The sequence below is a fragment of the Callorhinchus milii genome, unplaced genomic scaffold, assembly GCF_018977255.1.
Source record: "Callorhinchus milii isolate IMCB2004 unplaced genomic scaffold, IMCB_Cmil_1.0 Scaffold3, whole genome shotgun sequence".
Classification (NCBI taxonomy): domain Eukaryota; kingdom Metazoa; phylum Chordata; class Chondrichthyes; order Chimaeriformes; family Callorhinchidae; genus Callorhinchus; species Callorhinchus milii.
The window spans coordinates 83,134,611-83,157,065 of NW_024704744.1; the positions used below are offsets into that span (position 1 = coordinate 83,134,611).

The 22,455-nt window shown below is 39.2% G+C and overlaps 1 protein-coding gene across 1 annotated transcript in view; it reads left to right on the forward strand.

Moving 5' to 3' along the window:
* Nucleotides 1-22,455, forward strand: part of LOC103177963 (EGF containing fibulin extracellular matrix protein 1) — a 47,589-nt gene that overhangs the window by 20,377 nt on the left and 4,757 nt on the right. Inside the window, exons 5-7 of the mRNA XM_007892387.2 lie at nt 14,786-14,908; nt 19,287-19,406; nt 21,314-21,433. Of these exons, the coding sequence (XP_007890578.2) occupies nt 14,786-14,908; nt 19,287-19,406; nt 21,314-21,433 (363 nt within the window). The remainder of the gene's footprint in view (nt 1-14,785; nt 14,909-19,286; nt 19,407-21,313; nt 21,434-22,455) is intronic.

Consider the following 22,455-nt stretch of genomic DNA (forward strand, 5'->3'; position numbering starts at 1 on the left):
ACCACAAATTGTCACATGACACAGTTTACATAATCTTGTAGGAAATAATAAAATAAAATAAATATCTTTTTGTTACTGAAAGGAACTACGTCTTAAAACAAATGATGTTGAGTGTCAAACCAAACTGCAAACAAAAAGATTTTTGCAAAAGCATCTCAGATCTAAAACACATTTTCAGATCATTTAGCACCCCTCAGGTAGGGTAACGTCCCAGAGCACTTGGGCTACACCTCACTTTTTTGCCAATGTGCCAAAAAGGTAGAGAATGGTAAAAGATATAGGAATGTTCAAACAGGTGAGTAAATGTTCACACTTTAATGAAGAAAAATAGAAATATACACCAATTTTACACTGCAACGTTCGTACAACGCATAGGATATTCATAGAGTGGAGTCCTGTAGCTCAGTGATTAGAGAACTCGCCTTACAAGCAAGAGACCTGAGTTCAATTTCAGGCAGGGCGAAACCTTGGGCAAGTTTCCTTACTCCACACGCTTAATAATAATAATAATAATAATAATCTCTCCAAAACAAAAAACAATAATAAATTGGTCATCTTCAATCTACGACTGTTTGTGGGACATTGCTTTGCGCAATTGGCTGCCGCGTTCGCCCACAATTCACTTTACAGTATATTCTGTGAAGCGCTTTGACTCGTCTAGAAGATGTGAAAAGCGCAGTATCAGATGCAAGGATTATTATTATTATTAATGAACATTTTGATTGTATTTGTGTGAAATGGGAGATGAGTGAAGCTCATTATTGTATTCAATCCCACTGACTAAATGAATTCTTTGATTAATCACCATAATATATATATTTTTTAAATATATATATATATAGGGTGACCAAAAACTCATGATATTATTACATTATCTAATCAGTGTTAAAGAAATGATGATTTTTTTTAGAAAATAAGGTAGTTATCACAACCAAAATCCATAGCAAGATATATAATATATTTGCTTATTTGATTTCTTACACTACAAGAAGTATGTCTTAAGTTGGTCAGAAAGCTTAGAAATAGTTCTCTAGCAGACTTTAAAATCATTCGGAGCTGACAGTATTATTGGGGAGAAATTACACCAGGGTCCAGATTTATGCAGCATTCCTCTTGCATTTCACATCGTCCAGCATTTGACAAATTCTTAAAAACAGCCGTAACTTTGAAGCTAGGTTTCTATAAATGCTTTGAAGGATGACCAGCTTCAACATTCAGGCTGAATACAACAATTTGCCAATTTCCAGACACCTTAAAATGCTACGTCAACAGAGTAAATTTAGACTCAGGTAGACTTTCTCCCTATAAATCTTCTATCTTTTATTTAACCAACCTCAAAGCAGAATCACATAACAAATTAAATTTGGTTCATACCCAATGTTTTAATTTCTTATCAAAATACTTCCTTTCTGTCATCGTTCTCAGCTTAAAGGCAACTCCAAAAGTGAAAACAGGATGAAAAGTGGTGAAAGGAAACATGTGATACAGTGTTTAGTTTTCACAAAACTATTATAACTTTTACATGCAACATTTGGAGGGCTAGTTTTTTTTNCCATGATCTAGTTTGTTCCTATAAATAGATTGGAGAAGATGGCCATATTGGCTTATGTTCAGCATTACTTGTATTCAATCATGAAAAACGCAGCTGGAAGCACTCAGGCTCCAAAAATATTAAATAGCCAACAAAATTAGTGCAAAAGTTAACATTACATCAGTGAATTTTATCTTGTAAATAGAAACGATGGTTCCATTTCTGTTCTTAGATTGCAACCTTTGACCTTCTGATTTATTTCCCCAATATTGGTTAAATCAAACAGAACATTTCCTGCTTTCAACGATTTACCATATGGCAAAGTCAGCGATAGCTCGCAGTTCTCGGTAAGATAAATGGATTTTAGAAAGTGAATTACAGACCTAATACTTGCTGTTAATTTAAAGTTGGTGCTTAAATCCTTTTTTGAAAATGGGTAACTGGAGGAAGTCAAGGGTTTTGATGATCTTGTGGAACTTTCCCTATTGGTTTATGTGCAATATGACTACTACTTCTAATAACTCTCCATTCATCTGGTATAGTGTCTCATGGTGGGAGGAGATCCCAAAGTGCTTCACAGGATTTACTGTGAAATGGAGTGACTGTATTTGTTGGCAAACGTGGCAGCCCAAATGGGCAAAGGAATGTCTCACAAACAGTCTTGAAATGAGTGACCAATTTTATTTAGGGGATTGTTAGCCAGAACACCAATAATGCCATGGGATCTTTAACGTCCACCTGAACCGACAAACAGGACAGACTCGGTTTAATATCTCATCTGAAGGATGGCATCTCCAACAATGCAACACACACCGAGCACTGCATTGGAGTGTCAGCTCAGACTGTTTCAGTCCCGATGTAGGGCTTGAACCCAGAACCTTCTGCTCAGAGGTGATAGTGCTACCACTGAGCCAGGATCAATACTAGAGGCAATTGTTCCATAAAGTTCAAAATGTAATATTAATTTTAAGGCTTGTTGATGATAGATTGATTGAATTATTAGTAGTATTTAGGCTCAGTTGCCTCGAGTTAAAGGGTTGTGGGTTCAAGCCCACGTTGGGACTTTGGGCTCGCAGTCTAAGATGAACTCCAATGCAGTGCTGGGGAGTGTTACCTTGTCAGAGGTGCAGTTCTTTGAATGACACATTGAATTACAGCAGAGGACAAGTTACCCTGTGTCTGCAGTACTGTATACAAGTAGCAGTAAATTGATCAATCTTTACATTAATAATAGTACATTAGGCTGATGGAAGTTAACCACATATAACAAATGCCTTTGTATCGTTATCTGAGGTCTCCATTTTCCATCTATTATTTAATATGTCACATTTTACTGGAAATTGTTTCACGGGATTCAATTAAGTAAAAGTTCAAGGGGAAAAGACTATTACTCCTCCATAGAGTACATGCGTCTCCAGTTGGAATTGAGGTTTGATAGGTAAGTACAATGATCTTGGAGAGGAATGAAAATTGTCAAAAATATGGAAATAGCATACACTGTAGAGCAAATGCTGCAAAGTGATCCAGGGAAATATAAATAAAGTAGGTGTTATAGTTTTGAAAATAGGATTCAAACTGATATTCAAATGAACTTTTCATAGTAAATATAAAGGATTTTCAGCCACATCGATTTCTAGCTGCCAAATTTTCTTTGTTTTAGAAACAAGGATGAAACATTTCCAATATTCTTTTAGCTTGATAGGTACGTTTGCACAAGAAACACATGCAACTGAAGACAATTATTAAATGTAACCAGAAGTCTGAGCATAAATAATAGCCAAAAGCCAGCCTAATATTCAAGTTCTAGTCATTGTTGTGCAAATTTATCTACAAATTGTTAAAATGACAAAGTTTGGACTAGAAATCTGTTAGTAATGAAAGAATGTACACTCACAGGAATTTCAAAATGAATCCAATTAATATTATGAATAAATACTTTTTTGGATTGCCAAAGGTCTGTGAAAGAGACTAAAGTGAAAACTAACAACCAATTTTATTGCGCCTCGTCATGTCAAAACATCTCAAGGAGCTTCACATTACTCCGTCTGATACTTTTATAACTCTCGATTAATTTGAGATCTTTAAGCTTCAGATATTGAGGTAGGAAATACCATACTTCTCAAGTTTTAGATGTGAACAACAGGTGTTGTACAGTGTTATAATCCGACCTCAATGTAAGAAGATTTAACTTATTTAAATTTGACTCCAGTTGCAATACAATCCACCAACACCCTGTGGAACAAAACCTATATGTACTGCATGTAGTTTAGTAACTTGTGCAGTAACTAAAAGTTTATTTTTGTCTGAAGATGCCCAGATAAAAGTAGTTACACAACAAGCATTGAACAACAGGCTACATTTCACTGTGGTTATTATAAAGTAAGGGATAAACAATTCTCACTTACTAGGAGTGGGCAAATTCAATCTTGACCTGAGGGGAACTGGATTCAAAAAATAATAATCCTTGCATTTGATATCGCATCTTTTCATGTCATTAAATGTCTCAAAGTGCTTCACAAGATTTAATGTTGAATGTAGTGACTGAGTATTGTTGTAGGCGAACACGGCAGTCAACTTGCACAGAGAAATACTCCACAAACTAATTTTTATTTGCAGGAATGTTTGCCAGAAGTAATTCCGTTCTCTTTCTGAATAGTGTGTGGGATCATTAACGTCTATCTGGACAGGCAGGGAAGACCTTGGTTTAACTTGTCAACCTCTGACAATGTGGCCCACACCCTAGCACTGGATTAATTCAATATTCAGGATTCAGTCATAAAATAACATTTCAATCCTGAGCCTTTCTGCAATTTACCTTCAAAAGAACATGGAAACGTTGGAGATACAGGGGAACCCCATTATAACTCCCATCAATATAGCACTGCCTCACTTATAAGGCAGATCAGTAACAGACCAACATTTGGTGATGTCAAAGTGTGAAAATCCCATTATTGTGAGAATAACACAACCAGATTAAGTTGTGTATTGCAAGAATGGACAACCTAACCGACTAGTGTGAATAGGTTATGTATTGGAATGGACAACTAACTTCCTGTCTTGAGTAGGTTCGGTTGTGCATCACAAGAACATATTTAAGAGAAAACTCGGTGTATACGCAAGGGAGAAGGGAGTAGAAGGGTATAAGTAGAGGAAGGCTTATGTGGAGCATGGACTAATCGGGCTGAAGGACTCATTTCAGTGCTATGTCAATCTATGTAGCTCTGTATATTTCACTCGCACTTCCTTCTGTGCATATAAGAGAAATGTTCTGGATCCCACAATGCATTAATAACTGGGGATGGGTGGGGATATCTGTTGCTTAAGGAGTAATTGGATAAAGGGGAGGTCTTAAGTCTCCAACATATGTACCAATGTTCATAACACTTAAAGGTTTTTATTGGAAAAGAATGAAATGGAGAACAAAATTGATTCACATCGTTAAAGAGACAATCTAAGAGACATGGGAATGTTGATGTAAGCAGGTCATTAAACTTGGGAGTTCAGAACTAGAGAAAATGAGCACTAAATTAAAGCTTCAAGTAAGACTGGAGTAGAGTTATGAAGGTTTTTTTTCCAATCACAGAGCAGAGATTTATGGAATAGTCTTCTCTCTACAAAGGTAGGTGGAGTTATATTTATTAGCTCTCTTTAAAACAATCTGGACGAGTATCTAGTTTAAAAGGGCACTGAAAATTATAAGGATACGATAAGACACATGCTCCAAATACTGGAAGAAAATGGCTCATGCATTGCTGGGACCATGGATGAGTCATCTGTGAAATAGTCACTGTAAATATAAGTTTATAGGGGAGTCCTGCAGGGTAGTGGTTAACCCGCACGTCTCACAAGTGAGAGGATCCAGGTTTGATTCCTGGGCAGGGTGAAACCTTAGGTAAGTTTTGTTACTCCACATGCCTCTGTTTACCTAGTAGGAAGGAGGAACCCGGTTGTTAGTCAATTAGCGGATTGCTTTCTGAGTAACAATTCAATCCAGGATTGTTTGTTGTACACTGCCCTGTGCAATTGGCTGCCTTGTTATGCCCACAAACTATATAGTCAATTTACTCTACAATATATTCTGTGAAGCGCTTTGAGACGTCTCAACAATGTGATAAGGCACCATATCAAACTCAAGGATTATTATTATAAATTGAATGGTTCAAATAATAATCTGCCATTTTGCTTCATCATCTTTGGGATCAGGGCAAATTTCAGAGCTTTATGGCCTAGGATATTTACTATTGTAGTTGAGTCTCTCAGGAGGTTGAATTGGTTGTATAGATTTTACTGAAAGACAAAATGGTCTGTGCAGGGAATGGAGCCAAAATGGGCTTTTTCTTACTCCATGTTTTTTGATGCTTTTAAACGTGATGGCCTTTATAGCAGTACATCATATTTCCCATTGACCAGTTTTCTTACTTCAAGGGAAATTAAATAGTAGTTGTAGACTGACGTCAATTTGGAAAGGATTTACAAAGTTGGGCAAGGAATAGTTATACACAAAATTGCTCCTTTCAATAAATCTAAAGCAGGGTGACACAGGATAATTGAAAGGCAAGTATCCTCTTTCTATCATTTATATGCTAATTCATAATAACATCTTCCCCTCTAATAACGATCGGATAGATCTCAAAGTCTAAAAGAAGATCATACACCTTCGTCCAGTGGTGAAAGTAGATTAAAAAATAGAAGGTGAAGAGAGTTTTTTCTCCCAACAAGCCCTCAGATAAAATTGGATAAAAATCACTTCATGGCTGTTTTGGGGACATTGCCACATGCAAACTAGTTGCAACATTTGTTTACCAAGTTCACGATCACTACACATTACAGTAAAACCTGTGAAGCTGTTTAAGACTTACCCCTGACTTGAAAGGCCCTGTATTGAATGCAAGATTATCAATAGTCAGAACCTCTTTAAGGCTGCAAATGATTTTATGTAGACACCGGTCAGAGCAAGAAACCTACAGCTGTTCCATTGACCTTAACACCTCCTTGGGAGTATTGATGCTATGGAAAGCCAAGGGCTTTTAATTGACCCCAGTGTCATTCAAGATTCATTGGAGACTTTTCAATACACTCAGTGACCATTAAGTCTTTGGCCTCTTTTTCAACATTGGTCAGAAGCCCATTGTTGCAACTTTTGAGAGAACTAATCTGTCTGTCATTAGGCAAGTTAGAAACGTATTTCATTTATTGGAAAGCCTTGTGTGTAGGGGTTCAGGGGTTTGAAGGATTGTAGTTTGATTCTGGCAACAAGACTTAGGTCATGGTGATGAAATCTGCTGAGCAATTGTAGCAATGGATCCTTTCATTCCTCCTCCCCTTCCAACATAGGCAAAAGTCACATGAGGAACAGCTTACTTATATGACAATATATGTCATGTAGAATTGATATGCTTTTCAGGAGGAGGAATAAGCAATTGACATAATTTTAAAATGTCTTTTGTGAAACCTAATGGAAAGTTTAGTGGACGAGTAAACTGAACATATTGTCTGTGCATGAGGTACAGTATTGTGCATTACTGTATATGGAAAGAATGGGCTACCATAACTTTAATATGTTTGGGTTAAACATGGTATAGAAACCTGCCTTAATGTCATCAGCCAGTTCAGTGCTTGTGTATTTGTTATGTATTATTTATTTAAAATCCGACTTATACACAACTTTACATAAGTCATATATATGACTTCTGCAAGTTTCACATAACTCATACTTTGCATAAGTCATATTAAATGTGTGGTTCCAAATGATACAACTTATGTGAGGTTTACTGTATTAGAAAAATAATATTACCAATAAATTACATAGTGCCATGGATGTATGATTCAAAACCACCTTGTGGGTGTGTCTGTCTCTCTCATAGGAGGGAGGTAAAAATATGATTATAGAGCTTTATCCCATCGGTCCAGCTAACCCAGAGTTGTAGTGCATCGCCTGCACTTGTCCACGCCAGTATCAGTGGCCGAGCTGTCAGGTCTGAGCCCCTAACCTCTGGAACGCCTTCCTTCTACCATTCTATCTCGTCAAGTCCTACATCTACAACTGTGTTGTACAACACATTGACCTGCCCCCTTCCATCTCTCTCACTGTCTCCTCTACTCTGCATTTGACTCCAGCATGTCAAGCACTCTGAGACATTATCCTACATAATGCAATTTGTTGATGTTATAGTAGTTGTATTTAAGCACTTCCAACAATACGGGTTCCTCATTGTTGCTTCAGTTCCTCAAAGCACTCAGGACGCTTGAAGGGTGTTATATAAATGCAAGTTGTTGTTGTGGGAGTCTCAGCTTAGACTGTGCAAATTCAAAGTCCCGTTGTGTATTGGAGTGTCTGGTTAAATGCTTAAATTCTGAAATAGGGTTTGAACCCTCAACCTTTTGGCCAAAGGCCGGGAGTGCTATCAATCAAGCCAAACCCACTCCTAGCAACAAACAAGTAATCTTGCAAGATATTTGTGATGGAGAAAAACTAACAAAAAATATTATTTAAAATATGCTTCAAGATCCTCACACGCGTATTCAAATCCTTTCACTCTCTGGCACCTCCCTACCTCTCTGACCTCCTCACTCATTCTACCACCCAGCGCCTTCGCTCGACTGGCACCAGCCTCCTGTTCATCCCTCGCACCCTCCGCCCCACCATCAGAGGCCGCACTTCAGTTAATACGCCACAAAACTCTGCAACTCTCACCCTCAATCCCTCCGCCTTGGCCCCTCGCTCCCCTTTTTCAAGTCCCGCCTAAAAACCTTCCTCTTCAACTGTACTTACAGCCACTCTGAGTCAGGCTCCGTCACTGTTAAGCGCTCTGAGACGCTACCCTGTGTGGAGGGTGCCATATAAGTGCAAGTTGTTGTTTGCAATGTGCCAGAGGTCAGAAAGTCCACAGTAATTAAACTGCTAGTGTTTATCAACTATTTCAAAGATGTATGTAGCTCTTAGCAATTTAATAGTTTCAAAATGCCATGCAAGCTTAGAGTGCCTGTGCTGCTGGTTACATGTTGAAAGTAATGCCTTTCTAATCTCTGCTTGTGAAAATCAGGGCTTAGTACATAGTAGACAGAAATGTTTTCTGCAGTTGAACAAATAAATGTGTCTTGTTGAATGGAAAACATCTTTAATCATGGCATTAGAGAAACTCAACAACTGTTTTATGCAGCAAAGGAAATAGTTGTCTCTTCAAATAAAACAAAGAACTTTTTATTAAAAAGTGAACGAATAAAACAACTGAACCCAGTAGCAACTTGAAATAATGATGGCGGGGGGAGAGGGTGGCGGGGGAGAGAAACAATCTGCCTGGGTCGAGCTTTTGGCTTGAACATTTTTCTTAGCGTTTCAAAACGTGCAAATTTTGGGCAAATCTTAAACCTAGTCTTGATTTTGAATTCTTAAAAGAAGCTGCATAAAGCCACCTTCAAATTGAAGACTGAGTTTAAGAATTGTCCAGAGTTTGCACGCTCTGAAATACTAAGGAGAAAAAGACCAAATATAGACTCAGGTGCAAGAATCTGCGCAGCAGTGCCTCAGAGTTCCTGCTCGGGGAGCTTTCCTGACAGCATCACAAGCAAGAACGTAATGATACGTACAGCCTATTATTAAGAGCGCCAATGATTCAAAAGCACTTGAATTTAGCACTTGAATCTCATACATTTTACAGCTCCCAGAATTATTTTCGAAAGGTAACGGTGGATGGGCTAGAATGAATTATATGTTGTGCAGCAGTGTTGCAGGATAGTCTATTCTATACACAATGCTCAGATCCTTTCAACAATGGTTTGACAATCAATCGGTAGACATAATAATCTTTGTATTTTGATACAGCACCTTATCATGTTGTTGAGATGACTCAAAGTGCTTCACAACATTTAACAGTGAAGCGTACTGACTTCATATTTTAGGCAAATATGACTACAATTTGCAATTGCATCCAGCAATGTCCTGCAAACAGCCACCAAGTGAATGACCAATTTTATCTGGATTATTGTTGGCCAGGACACCGAGAGAATCTCCCATCTCTTTTTGAAGAGTACCATAGGATCTTTAATGTCAACTTGAGCAGGCAGATGGAATCTTAGTTTAGCTTCTCATCTGAAGGATGGAACCACTCCAGCACTGTGGAGTGTTGAATCTTTTGAGTAACCAGGAGTGCATAATAATAATCCTTGCATTTGATATAGCGCCTTATAACGTCTTCGAAATGTCTCAAAGTGTTTCACAGAATGCACAATAAAGTGAATGGACTGTATTTTTTGAGTGAAACGGGAGCAGCCAATTGCACACAGCAGTGTCCCATAAACAGTCGTGGATTGATTAACCAAATTATTATTAACCAATCCGCAAATTGACTAACAAACAGGTTCCTACTTACTGCTGGTAAACAGAGGCATGTGGAGGAAGGAAACTTGCCCAAGGTTCTGCCATGCCTGGGATTCAAAGCCGCTTGCAAGGCAAGTACTCTAACCACTAAGCTACAGGACTCCACGCCAATCTAGGAGGGGTAGGGATGGGGAGAGAAACTCTGCTCCAAGCAATTTCGTTCTAATCGGATTGGAGTTCCCACAGGTCAGGCTGATCCACATTTGGTTACCAGCAAGATTAAACGTTTACTAATTTTGTGTCAAATTCAGGTTTTTGCTTCACACAATGCAAGAAAAAGCTACAGCACTGGTTTGGTTTAGGGTTATAATAAATTTTCAGCACAGAGCATTTTGATACTTTGTAAGTGCGTCCTGCGAGGCTAAATCTAAGCCAGGCATTGTTCACTGGGAGATACAGTGTTCGGTTTTTGTACACTCTTGCCAAAGCCCTCCAAGAATCAACAGGATTCCTCTGCACAGAGCTACCTTTAGATTCGGCAAACTGAGCTTGGGGACCTGTGGATTAAAAAGTGTGGAGAATTGCATTGGAATTTAGCATTGAAACAAATGCTCTCTTTGACAGAAGCTGAGATCGCACTGTTCAGAGCCAAGATCCCCACCATCGCATTTGGCTCGCAATGTATCTGCCGTAATATTTTGTAATAGGAAATATTGGCCAGCATCACATTCAGTTGCTTCCCAACTTAAGCTGCCAGTGGAAGTATTCAGGTTGGCTGCTTCAAGTACTGAACAAAACAAATAGTGCATCACAACGTTGGGATCTGACTCATGATATTCAGCGAATGGAGCGGGGGGCAAGAGCCAGTTTGAGCCCTCGTAGTATGCCTGGTTGGTCAGATCAAGGTCAGCAATTTCCGGAGGCCAAGGACCGAGGCAGGGCCGTGGAGAGATGACATTTTGATCGCTGTCCTTTTTCACGCTCTAGTGATCTTCGAATTTCAGCATTGCCACTTACCGCCCCTTTTGCAAAGAGCAAGTTAGACCTTAATTAGCTTTGACTAGACTGTAGTTTATTATTAATAATTTGATAAAGCGTAATGGGATCTTTAATGTCCACCTGGACAGACACAATGGACCTCGGTTTAATAGCTCATCCAAAGGGCAGCATCTCCAACAACATAGTGCACCATCAGCACTGCATTGGAGTGTTAGCCCAGACTATACAAGTTCAAAGTCCCAATGTACGGTTTGAACTCGCAACTTCCTACTCAGTGACGAGAGCGCTACCAGACAGAACCAGTATGACACAAAGAAAAGAAAATACTGTATTGAGAAGCATTAGAATGCAACAATGTGAACACAGCAGTGAAAAAAAACCACTCTATGATAGATATCTAAGGACAATTGAGAAGCCAAATTAATCTTGTATCGCACAAGCACAGTTATTTGAGACAGCATGTATAACCATTAAGCAACAAGCCAGTTCATGTTGCCTGGTGTGTTTTTTTTTAAAAAAGCGCGTTGTAAATCGCAGTGATCTTTTTAATCCACTGAAGGGAGATGTGAGGATTCGGTTTAACATGTTCATATGCCTGGTATCTCATTCTTCAAGGCTTCATTTGGCTGCTTTTATAATGGTTTATGGTCAGGGGTAGGGTATTTGTGGTTACAGAGTGTGAACCTGGGGAAAGAGTAAAAGCAACCCAACATTGTGTTTGCGGAGGTGGCATGATTTTTTAAAAAATATACAATTCTGAGCTTTTTTAAAAAAAACACAGAGACTGCGATAGTGTGTCGAGGGTGATAATCCTAAACCCGATGAAACTGTGTGGACTTCCAGCTTATCCATTTTTGTTTGAAAAGAGCAACGTTGTGTCTGTCCTCTCCACTTCAGTAAGTATCAAACATCACATTAATTGGGCAAGAAAGTTTGGAATGCCACCAGTCGTCTCTTCCTGAATACAGTAGCTCACAGGCAGAATTGTACTTGGCAGAATCGAAACGCCCAGTGATTTGTTCTCTCTCATTCATTCCATTAATTCTATTCTTGTTTGTCTTTTGACAACCACCCCCCACCCACCCCTCACCATATCTCTTTCACTATATTTTGTCTTTTATGGCACAGGCTGACTTTCCACTACAGGCTCACATTGGGTGCATGTTCTTCTTCAAATTACATTATAATTACTGCATCTGACATAATGATAATCCTTGCATTTTATATAATAATCCTTGCTTTTGATATAACGCCTTATCATGCCTTCGAGACGCCTCAAAACGCTTCACAGGATATACTGTGAAGTGAATTCACTGTATATTTTGTGGGTGAAACACGGAAGCCAATTGCACACAGCGGTGTCCCACAAACCGTCATGGATTAAAGTGACAAATTTATTATTTTTTTGAAGGAATTATTACCCCTGGAAAAGTGATCTACCAACTGACTAACAGCCGGGTTCCTAGTCACTGCTAGGTACACAGAGGAGTGTGGAGTAAAGAAAGTTGCCCAACATTTCACCCTGCCCGGGTTAACCACTTAGCTGCAGGATTCCATGCGCTTCATCACATCGTTGAGAAGTCTCGAAGCACTTTGCAGAATATACTGTAAAGTGAATTGACTATATATTTTGTGAGCAAACGCCACAGCCAATTGCGCACAGCAGTGTCCCACAAACACTCGTGGATTGAATGCCCAATTATATATATATATATATATAGAAGGGATTATTATTACATAGTCACTATATAGTAAATCTGGAGAAGTGTTTTGAGACATCCTCATCATATGAAAGGCGCTATATCAAATGCAAGGATTATTATTCTGTCGGAAATAGCTTCAAACAGCTAACTGGGAGACCCAAAAAAATATTTGGTGGGAAGGAGGGCTGTGCTGAAACATGGGTCATTCTCATTGTTCAAGATTAAGCAAGATTAAGCACTTAATATTGATATCTCAGAAGCTTGCCATCTTTTTTCCCAGGTATGGGCTGGCACTGACAGCAGTAAGAATTTATATATTAAAAAATTGGTTGTTCGCTCACTGCCTGATTGTTTTGTGCAAATTGGCTGCCGACAAAATATACAGATGCTGCACTTTGCACTTAAACAATGTGAAATTCACTGTATCAAATATAAATTATTGTTTCAAAGTGATAAGGCTCTATATAAAATGCAAGGGTTATTATCATGGTTATAATAGTGTGAAATATCATTGGACTGAAGTTTCGAATGTGGTCAGTTAACTGGAAGTTATGCTTGCCCAGTATCTAGAGAATTTGTTTACCCAGACTGCAGGCTCCAGCTCTGGCACATTCCCAAAAATTGTATAATTCTTGCTTTGTGTGCGTTGGTTAAAAGAAACCAAAATTAATTCCTAATAAACCATCAGAAAAGCAACCGACATAACATTCCTCAGATCGCAATTTTGTTCACTCTGTCGTTCTATCTTTTCTTAGTACTCTGTGGATGGATGTCCATTTCTGAATATGTTAGAGCGACTTGTGAGAGGAAAGATAGAGTGGGTAAACTCTCTGCATCACTGGTTTGTGGGTTCAAGCCCCCAAGTCAGGTCTCTGAAGTCACAATCTCCACTGGCACTTCAGTGCACAACTGGAGGAGTCAGGCATGGTTGGAGGTGCTAACTTGTGGATATGATGTTAAACGTGCCCCTGAACAGGCAGGCAGGATGTTTAAGATGCCATGGCACGATCATTAAAGGAAGTTTCCCACATGCTGGCCAACAAATCTCTAGATTCGCTTTATGGCAGTTTATGGTCACTGTGCAAATTTGCTACTGAGTGCACAGTGACTACACTTGACAGCAATTACCTGCTCAGAGCTTTGAGGCATTTTTGATAGTATTAGGTGCTATATCAAATGCAAGACTTATCATTATCTATAATAACTCAGTAACAACAGGGTATAAAATGAGTGGGAAACATTGGAAGAGGAAAAATAAAGGGAAGATTGGAAGAAATGCTTTTAGTTTTGGAGGATTGTTAGAATACGGAATTCTGTTCCATGAGTGGCTGTCAAAGCCAAATGACAGCATTTGAAAGAGTAAGGGATAAGTATTTGGAAAGTAATATTGAAAGGCATGTGAGAAGATCAGAAGAATGGGATTAAAATGGATAGCTCCATTGGGAGAATGAGAACCAGTACAGTTGGACAAAATGCCCTACTGGGGTGAGAGTAATTCTGTTAGAGCTGCAGTGTTTATGATGGTGGACAAATCCCAGTCAGAAACAGTGCCATGGAGATTGTAGGTTAGCAGGTAGGAACTGTGAAGCTGAGTGGCAAATGTGCAGAAGGACACCGGAGGTGGGTCTGAGAGGAGGTAGAGCTGAGGCCCACAAGTACCTTTTTTTACATTTCTGAACAGAGATTGGTGAATGAACCTTGGACAACCACAACTTGTATAAACACCAGGTGTTCATTTAGCTGCCGCTGCAAGAAGTAATTGTGCAGAAGGGCATCTGAACAGAGACCATAAGAGGAGTAATAATAATCCTTGCATTTGATATAGTACCTTATCACATCGTCGAGATATCTCAAGGTGCTTCTCGGGATATAGTGTGAAGTGTATTGACTGTGTATTATGTGGCCAGAAAGTTTGCGTATAGCAATGTCCCACAAACGGCATTGGAATGAGTTATCAATTTTATACTGGAAAGTGAACAGGAAAACAAACTGTGCAAATACAAGTGATCAGAGCTTCAGCGTTCAAGAAGGCTTTCATTTTCTTTAAGTGTTTTGAAAGGTATGTTCAGTAATATAAAAAAATGATTGGCAGTGATAATAGAGTAAAGGTATATATTGGAAGCACAACAGTGCCAGTAGAAAAATCTGGCTTTTCAATAATTACAGCACCAAAGGCGGGTCTGAGAGGAGCTAAAGCTGAGGTTCACACCCATTTTTGTTTTGGTTCCTGTACAGATATTGACGAGTGCACCTTGGGTACCCACAACTGCGGCCCGGAGCACATTTGTGTAAACACCAGAGGCTCGTTCAGCTGCCGCTGCAAGAAGGGTTATCAGAAGAGTGGAAACTACTGTTTGGGTGAGTGCTTTGCAAAGAAAGTTTTTGTTTTCCCCAAAATGTGTTTGCAAGTTTTTTTTTACTTCCTTAGAAGTGTGAACATTAATAAGAAAATACTCTCTGAAATTTTTTTGATCTATTACCAAAAAAAAACACAAATTGAATCCAGAGGTTGACACACAGTTTGCCGAGAAATGTTATGCTTGGCTTGGCATTTCTGTAAACTCCAGAAATAAAATAGCTACTCTGTAAATGCAATAGTACCGCTGAGGTATGTAGCAAAATCAACATTCTGCTTTAGGGTGTCAACTGCAGTTATACAAAGCATCCGACTCGTTAATAAGTAACAGAAACCAGTAACTGGTCAATAGCCATTGTCAAGGTTGGTTGAATTTGAATTCAGATTTAGATCATTGAACTGACATTCTAGACTTCCAGATTAGGAGAGGGGTTGGGGGGAGTGTGGGAGAAAGGTGATGGGGTCTGAAAGCCTGAAGCTATTTGCACCTGAGCCTTCTGACGATTGTTGGCTAAAGTCAAAACTGATCTGAACTCATCAGATCCTGTCATGAGGCCCCAGTTTAGTGGTGCACTGTAGAGCCAACTTCCTGCACTAAACAATGACTCCATTTCAGGTTGTCAGGCACTACTTGCTGTACATTGCTTGCATGAGCTTTACAACATACTCAATATCAGTAATAGTGAATATGGGATTGGAGTCGACCTTGTCTACACCCTTTAGATTAAGGGAGACTACAATTAGAACACCCTTCAATTGTTTCTTCTTGTTAGGAAGGAATGCTGCTGCCAGCATTTTTTTTACATGCACCAAAACATTTGGGAAAAAGTTCCACCCAAGTCTAAGTTTACTGTTTATGTAGCTTCTCAGAGCATCTTGAATTTGGCAAGTTGTTGAATTTAATCTTAACTTGGGGAGTGGTTTTACCATTTCGGAGTTTCCCACAATTCAGCAAATTTTTAAATATTGGTTTAATTTTGAAGCCGTCTTTTCTGCAAATTCTGTCCAGATCTAGTCCTAAGCAGAGTTCCTCCCTGTGGTGAATCGTGCTGATCATTACCTCATCTGGTCGATCCACTTGACTGGAAATGGACCTCAGTTAACTAGCTGGCCTGGATCAAAAGAGTTACACTCTACACATTCCACATGTCAAATAACAAACAAATGTTGGTGAGATTTGATGATCAACAAAAGCAAAACAGATTTTTTCATCTGGGAGCACAGCTTTCCGTGCACTAAATCATCTGTCTCTTTGAACTCTTGTTGCAAATAGCCATTCCTTGACAGTGTAAATTGAGTTACATGGAATAAAAACAGGCAGAGAGCGTGCTGTAAGGCTATAATTCATCTTGTGTCATAAACTAGAATGGGAGCATTTATGAATGCCTGAACGCAGAGCAGTGATATAGGAGTCCAATAAAAATGGGAACATGCAGCGTGGACTTGTCCAGCTAGGAACATTGTACCCCTGAGAGCTTTGGCTTCCAGGCTGAGGACATGTCACCACCTCAGAGTCTCACTGATCAACTCAGCAGGCCGGCCACAAATCAATAGTATGTGGATTACTGCACATCTTGCTGACATTTATTGGGTACATCTCCTCAGAACTATCTCAGCCATGTGAGACCCTGGTTTACCTTCCCCTGGGAGGATGCATTTTATTCAAAAGTAACCCTCATTTTATCATCTTCAAAAGGGTGAATGTCTGAGTCTCATCAGGACTCAACTGATTTTGAACCTAGAATCTTTTCATCATAAAATGAGCAACCCAGGATTTTTAAAAAATATATTTTGTTGAAACATGTCCCTATTCTATCATAATAATAATCCTTACATTTCATACTGGGAGGATATACTTACTATAAAGTGTAATGACTGTATTTGTAGGCAAATGAGGCAGCCAATTTGCACACAATGTCCCCAAAACATCCATAAAGTGAATGATCAATTTTATTGGAGCGGGTGGGGGGTGAGATTGTTGGCCAGGACTATAAAATCAATCCATTCCCTCATGCAATACATGTGATAATAGATCTTACGTCAAGAGTTGCTGTAGTAATGGGGAGGCGTATAACAAGGCAGTTAGGGAGGTGAGCAGGGTAGGGGTTTTATAGCAAGGATGGAATTCCGATGTATCAATAGAACTTGGGACTCTGGATTTTATTAGTGAAACACAATGCAAGGTGTCCTGCAACTCTCACAAGACAGTTTTGAAAACAAAATCCCATCCAATCTCATCCTTCCAGATTACCCACCCAACCATCCCCACATCACAGCATTAAGCTGCTTCTTAAATGAGCCCAGTGTCCTTTCCGAGCAAATGCAAGGATAATATTATTTAACTTGTTCCAGGCGTTGATTACCCTCTAAGTAAAGAAAATCTTTGTGTTATCCATCCTGAAATTGCCCTTTACAACTTTAAACCCACGTCCGCTTTTCCTACTGTCTGTTGCTAAAGTATTGATCTGGGTTTACCTTCACTTCCTCAACACCAACACCCCCCACAGGCTGTGAACTTTAACAAAGGTAGGAGAGTTTGCTAACAATCTCTGCTCACCCAAAATAACTTTGCAGACAGTTAGAAAGGGGAAATTACAGGTTTTCTTACATAGTAATATACCATCATCAGAAAATGACAGGTAAACCATTGCACAAATGCTGACCACCTGGTCGTAAAGCCCATAACAGTTAATAATGCCAAGGAATGAAAGGTAATGCTATGTAATAATAATACCAGTAGTCCTTGGATTTGATATAGTGCTTTAATACGTCTTTGAGACGTCTCAAAGCTCTTCACAGGATACACTGTAAAGTGAATTGACTGTATTTTGTGGGTGAAACATGGCAGCCAATTGCGCACAGCAGTGTCCCACAAACACTCGTGGATTGAGTAACCAAATTATTATTAGTTTTTTTGAAGGAACTATTATCCACGGAATGTAGCTACACAGTAACAAAACACTCTCTGGTTCAGTGCAAAAAAGAAAGCTTTTTTTTTTAAAAACCACCAAATAAAAGAATCTGGAGTTCCTCATATTTTCAAAAAAAAAGCAACACACCTTTAACCAGATGTTTTCCCAACATAAGAGCCCTCTTGTGATGCTGTGGTCTGACCAAGAAATGCTCAGTGATGGGCTCAGAAATGGGGGAAAATCGATCGATACTCCCAGCTTCCCAACCAAGATGGTCATTTGGGAAAGAGCAAAGATTGAAGAAGGAAAAGAAAGTGCAACTAACAGTTGGGTTTAAATCTACGTCCCCATTTGGGAGTTGAAATACATGACATTTTCTTGCAGATTCAAAGTGCTAATTATCCTTGAATCATTAAGAAACAGAGCATCTCTCACCCTTTGGTATTAACAAAAGCCTCGATTAGCTTTGAAGATTATTTTACTTATTTTTATAATATGATCACTCAATCCACAACTGTTTGTGGGACAATTCTGTGTGCAATTAGCTGCTGTGTTTCGCCCACAAAATATACAGTCAATTCACTTTACAGTATATTCTGTGAAGCACTTTGAAATGTCTCAACAACGTGATAAGGCACTATAGCAAATGAAGGGGTTATGATTATTATTTAATATTCCATGAATTCCTCTGCCATCCTGAAGAATTATTAATCCAGTAACCCTACAGCAGGTAGCCTACAGCAGGTAGCCAGAGGCCCATGTTAGAATCAAAAGATATTTATATACAAGAGAAGAATTAATACAATGTGCCAACATAATGAGAAAAATGCCTGATTTCAGCGTTACAGAGAGGGGTGTGGAAGGCATTGTTGGGGAATCAAGTTCACACGAACACAAGATTGGTTTGGAATGAAGAAGGCCCTTCGGTCCATCTGATCTCATCTCTCAACAACACCCACCCGACACTCCTCCCATTACAGCATCAAGCTGTTTTTTTTTAAAAATGAGTCGAGCATCCCAGCCTCGACGACCCTTGTTAGCAACCTGTTCCAGTTATTAATTACCCTCCTCTTAAAGAAAATCTTCCCGGTATATGATAACCATAATCTCAGCGCTACTTACTGATTATCAAAGAATATCTGTACAGTACTCTGCATCTAAAATAGTTTCACACAGTGTGAAACTATCACAGTGTGAACTGGAGCAAAATGAAAAAGTAGCTAAACACAGACAGCTCCTAGAAAACATGGCTTTTTGACTGTTCAGGGCTTGTAGGTAACTTGGACTGAGATAAGTGGAACACATTTCTGTGCTAACAATAAAATTACTTTGAAACAGAAAAGGCAAGTTTACTGAGATACCGTTACATCATCGAGTTAGTACTCTTGGCACTAATATTTCTGGGTATCTGGCAATGGTTTTGTTAAGTGCGTGCAGCTGTGTAATGTGTTTTTCAATGATTATCCAGACATTAATGAATGCAACATACCCTCCTATTGCCATCATGGATGTGTCAACATACCTGGTTCCTATAACTGTCAGTGCAATGCAGGTTTTCAGCTGTCAAGCAACAATCGCACGTGCAGAGGTAAGCATCTGGCTACGTTCATAATCTCAGGATTATCTCACATTGCACTACAGGGCAACACTTGACAGCTATTTAACACAAGGAAACAATGATTCTTTGGTTAAAAAGAATACAGTACAGCTTTCTCTGGTATGCCGAGGCATAATTAAAGTCTCTGCAGAATACTGAACCACCAACACTCGTTGCACCCCTCTTTCCTCCTTCACCCCCCACCCCCTTTGTGATGCACTGATTCTTTGTTAGATCACTGCATATAATAACTTAGGGCAAGGTTTCATCTCTTTGAAGGTGATGAATAATAATAACAACCCTTGCATTTGATATAGCAACTGTCACATCAGAAGGATGTTTCAAAGCACTTTGCAAGTAATCACGGTAAAGTGTAGCGACTGTGCATCTCGTAGGCAAACAGGACAATGGGCACCAAGAGATCTTTCATGTCAGACAACTGGCTGTTCTGCCTTGGTAGCTTGCAAGGACCCAACCCAGCAGCAGAGGAGGTTCATGCCCAGAAGATAGTTGCTTTACAAGAAACCACTCAAGCCTGAATCTATTTGGACACAGTTGTTCTGATACAGTGAATCAGCCCGCAGGGTTACCTTGCAATAGTGTTGAGGTGCTTCATTTTCAGATCAGTTCAGTGATGTACTTCCAATACATTGCATTGGTTCTCATTGTCATAACGTTGGAAAAATTGGGAACTGTTTTCTTGTTCTATCTTTAGGGTCATGTATGTAAAGTTGAACCTGTGATCGGAAACTGCTATTTCACATTGTGCGAAATAAACCACTGAAGCACTGTCTTACTTGTATTTGCCAGATTGGCCTGGAGCCACATCATGTAGTAATTCCTCATGTTCAGTGAAACCACAAGAAAAAAAACACCCTCCTGTAGTCTTATAAGACAAAGTGCCTTTTATGTTCAAATAAACTTAATTTAATAAAGAACTTTATTTGGCTGCAGTCATGTCAACGGAATGTGTGTGCTCTTGTTGAGAGATTCACAGGTCAGTCCAACCTTATTCTTTATGACCAGAGCTAATGAAGATTTGACTTGCAAATTGTCCAATGTTACAAAGAATTGCTGAGTGTGCAGCACTGAAACACAATAAGTATAACTTGTCTGTGTTTATATTTCACATCAGTCTCCACCCATTGTAATCCATTCTCCTTCATGGATGTAGCGAGTTTGCAAACATCAAATTACATTTATAATAATCTTTCTATTTGATATAATGCCTTATTATAACATTGGGACAACTCAAAGTGCATCCAGGAATTATTTTAAAGTGTAGTGACTGTGGTTGTAGGTAAATGCAGCAGCCAGTTTGCACATAGCAATGTTCCATGAAGTGAATAACCAATTTTACCTGATGATTATTGGCCAAAACATTGGGAGAAACTCTCTTCTCTTTTTTGAATAATGCCATAGGATCTTTGACATCCACCTGAACAGGCACCGAACTAGGACCTCGGTTTAGTGCTGGAGGAGGACTGTATTATCAGAGGTGCCATCCTTTAAATGAGATGTTAAACATGTTCTGGCTGTCTGTTCAGGTGGACATTAAAGATCCTTTGGCACTATGGGATCTTTAATGTCCACCAGAAATTGGCTGCCATGTTCACCACCAAATACACAATCGCTATACTTTATAGTAAATACTGTGAAGCACTTTGACATGATTCAACAAAGTAATAAGGGGTTATATCAAATGGAAGAATTTTTTTTTTAAAACCTAAAACACCTTTTTGTCTGTCAGTATAACTATTTAAGCCCTTGGTTACAAACGGGGTGGGGAGGGAATAAATCAGCCAGGGTTACCAGTCCTGATCAATACTTAGTAATTTTAGTTGGACGGCTGATTCTGTTCTGGTTATGGATCCTAATTCTGTTCGCTCTCTCTCAAGATATTAATGAGTGCGAGACTGGCTCTCCATGTGATCATCAGTGCTTCAATATCATCGGCTCCTTCATCTGCCATTGTGACCAGGGATACGAGTTAAGTACAGACAAAGTGACGTGCAGAGGTAATCTATGAATGTTCTTTAAAACTCAGTCAAGTACAAAAAAAAACTATAAATTCCTTAAATAGACCAGAATATCTTCATTTTTACATGGTTCACATTTACAGATATGGCAAGTCTTTGATTTTGCATTCAACATGGAAAGAGATGGCCTTCGAAACTCCTCAAATCATTCTCTATAAGCCATCAGTCACTGATGTGTACTGACTTCATGTCCAAGTGATGTACAGTTTATTGAAAGATGAGAAGACACCGTCATGCCAACCCATTGTTTTAGATTTACTAAACTGCGCAATTGAAAATAGTTTTTGTGCAATTCAGTGCTGCAGAAACAGAACACATATTTTACCCCATACCAGCAATATTGGAGAATCAGGCAGAGTTCTTGCTGTTAGACTTAAGTCACAAACAATCCAGACTTCTCTTATACATTATTCTGCATAATTCAGCCTGCTCACTGCACTTCAATAAACTGTGCGGCACCTAGATATGACATCACTACATGTCAGTGACTGATGGTTTATAGAGAATGATTTAGTTCATTTCTTTCTACATTGAATGCAATGCCAAAGCTAGCTAGACTTTGATAAGCACTTGCCTTAGCAGGTTAAGGGCACGTCCCAATGCAACACTAACTCTACAGACCAGTAAGCTGATCTTGGTCAAAGCAGTAGATTGGGGCACGCCATTTGGACTCTGCTCGCTGGGCGATCGGAAACAAAATTAACCAATCTTGCTATTCAATAATCTCTGCTGAAAAGTGCTTGTGTTTTGACATGTCAAGACTTACCCACAGATTGCCCATTTGATTGGGGTGCTAGAGGGCGTCTGTGGAACTTTATCCCAGGTGGAGAAAGAGATGCGAAAAGTTGAGGAAATTGGCAAAAAACAATTGCCTCAGGTACCACAAGAATCTTTCTTAAGGACTGAAATATAAAGGATTACATTTCAGAGTAGTAACAACCAGAGAACTGAAATTGCAGCTGCACATTCTATAAGCAACAGTTGTTCTCGAGGGTCTGAAA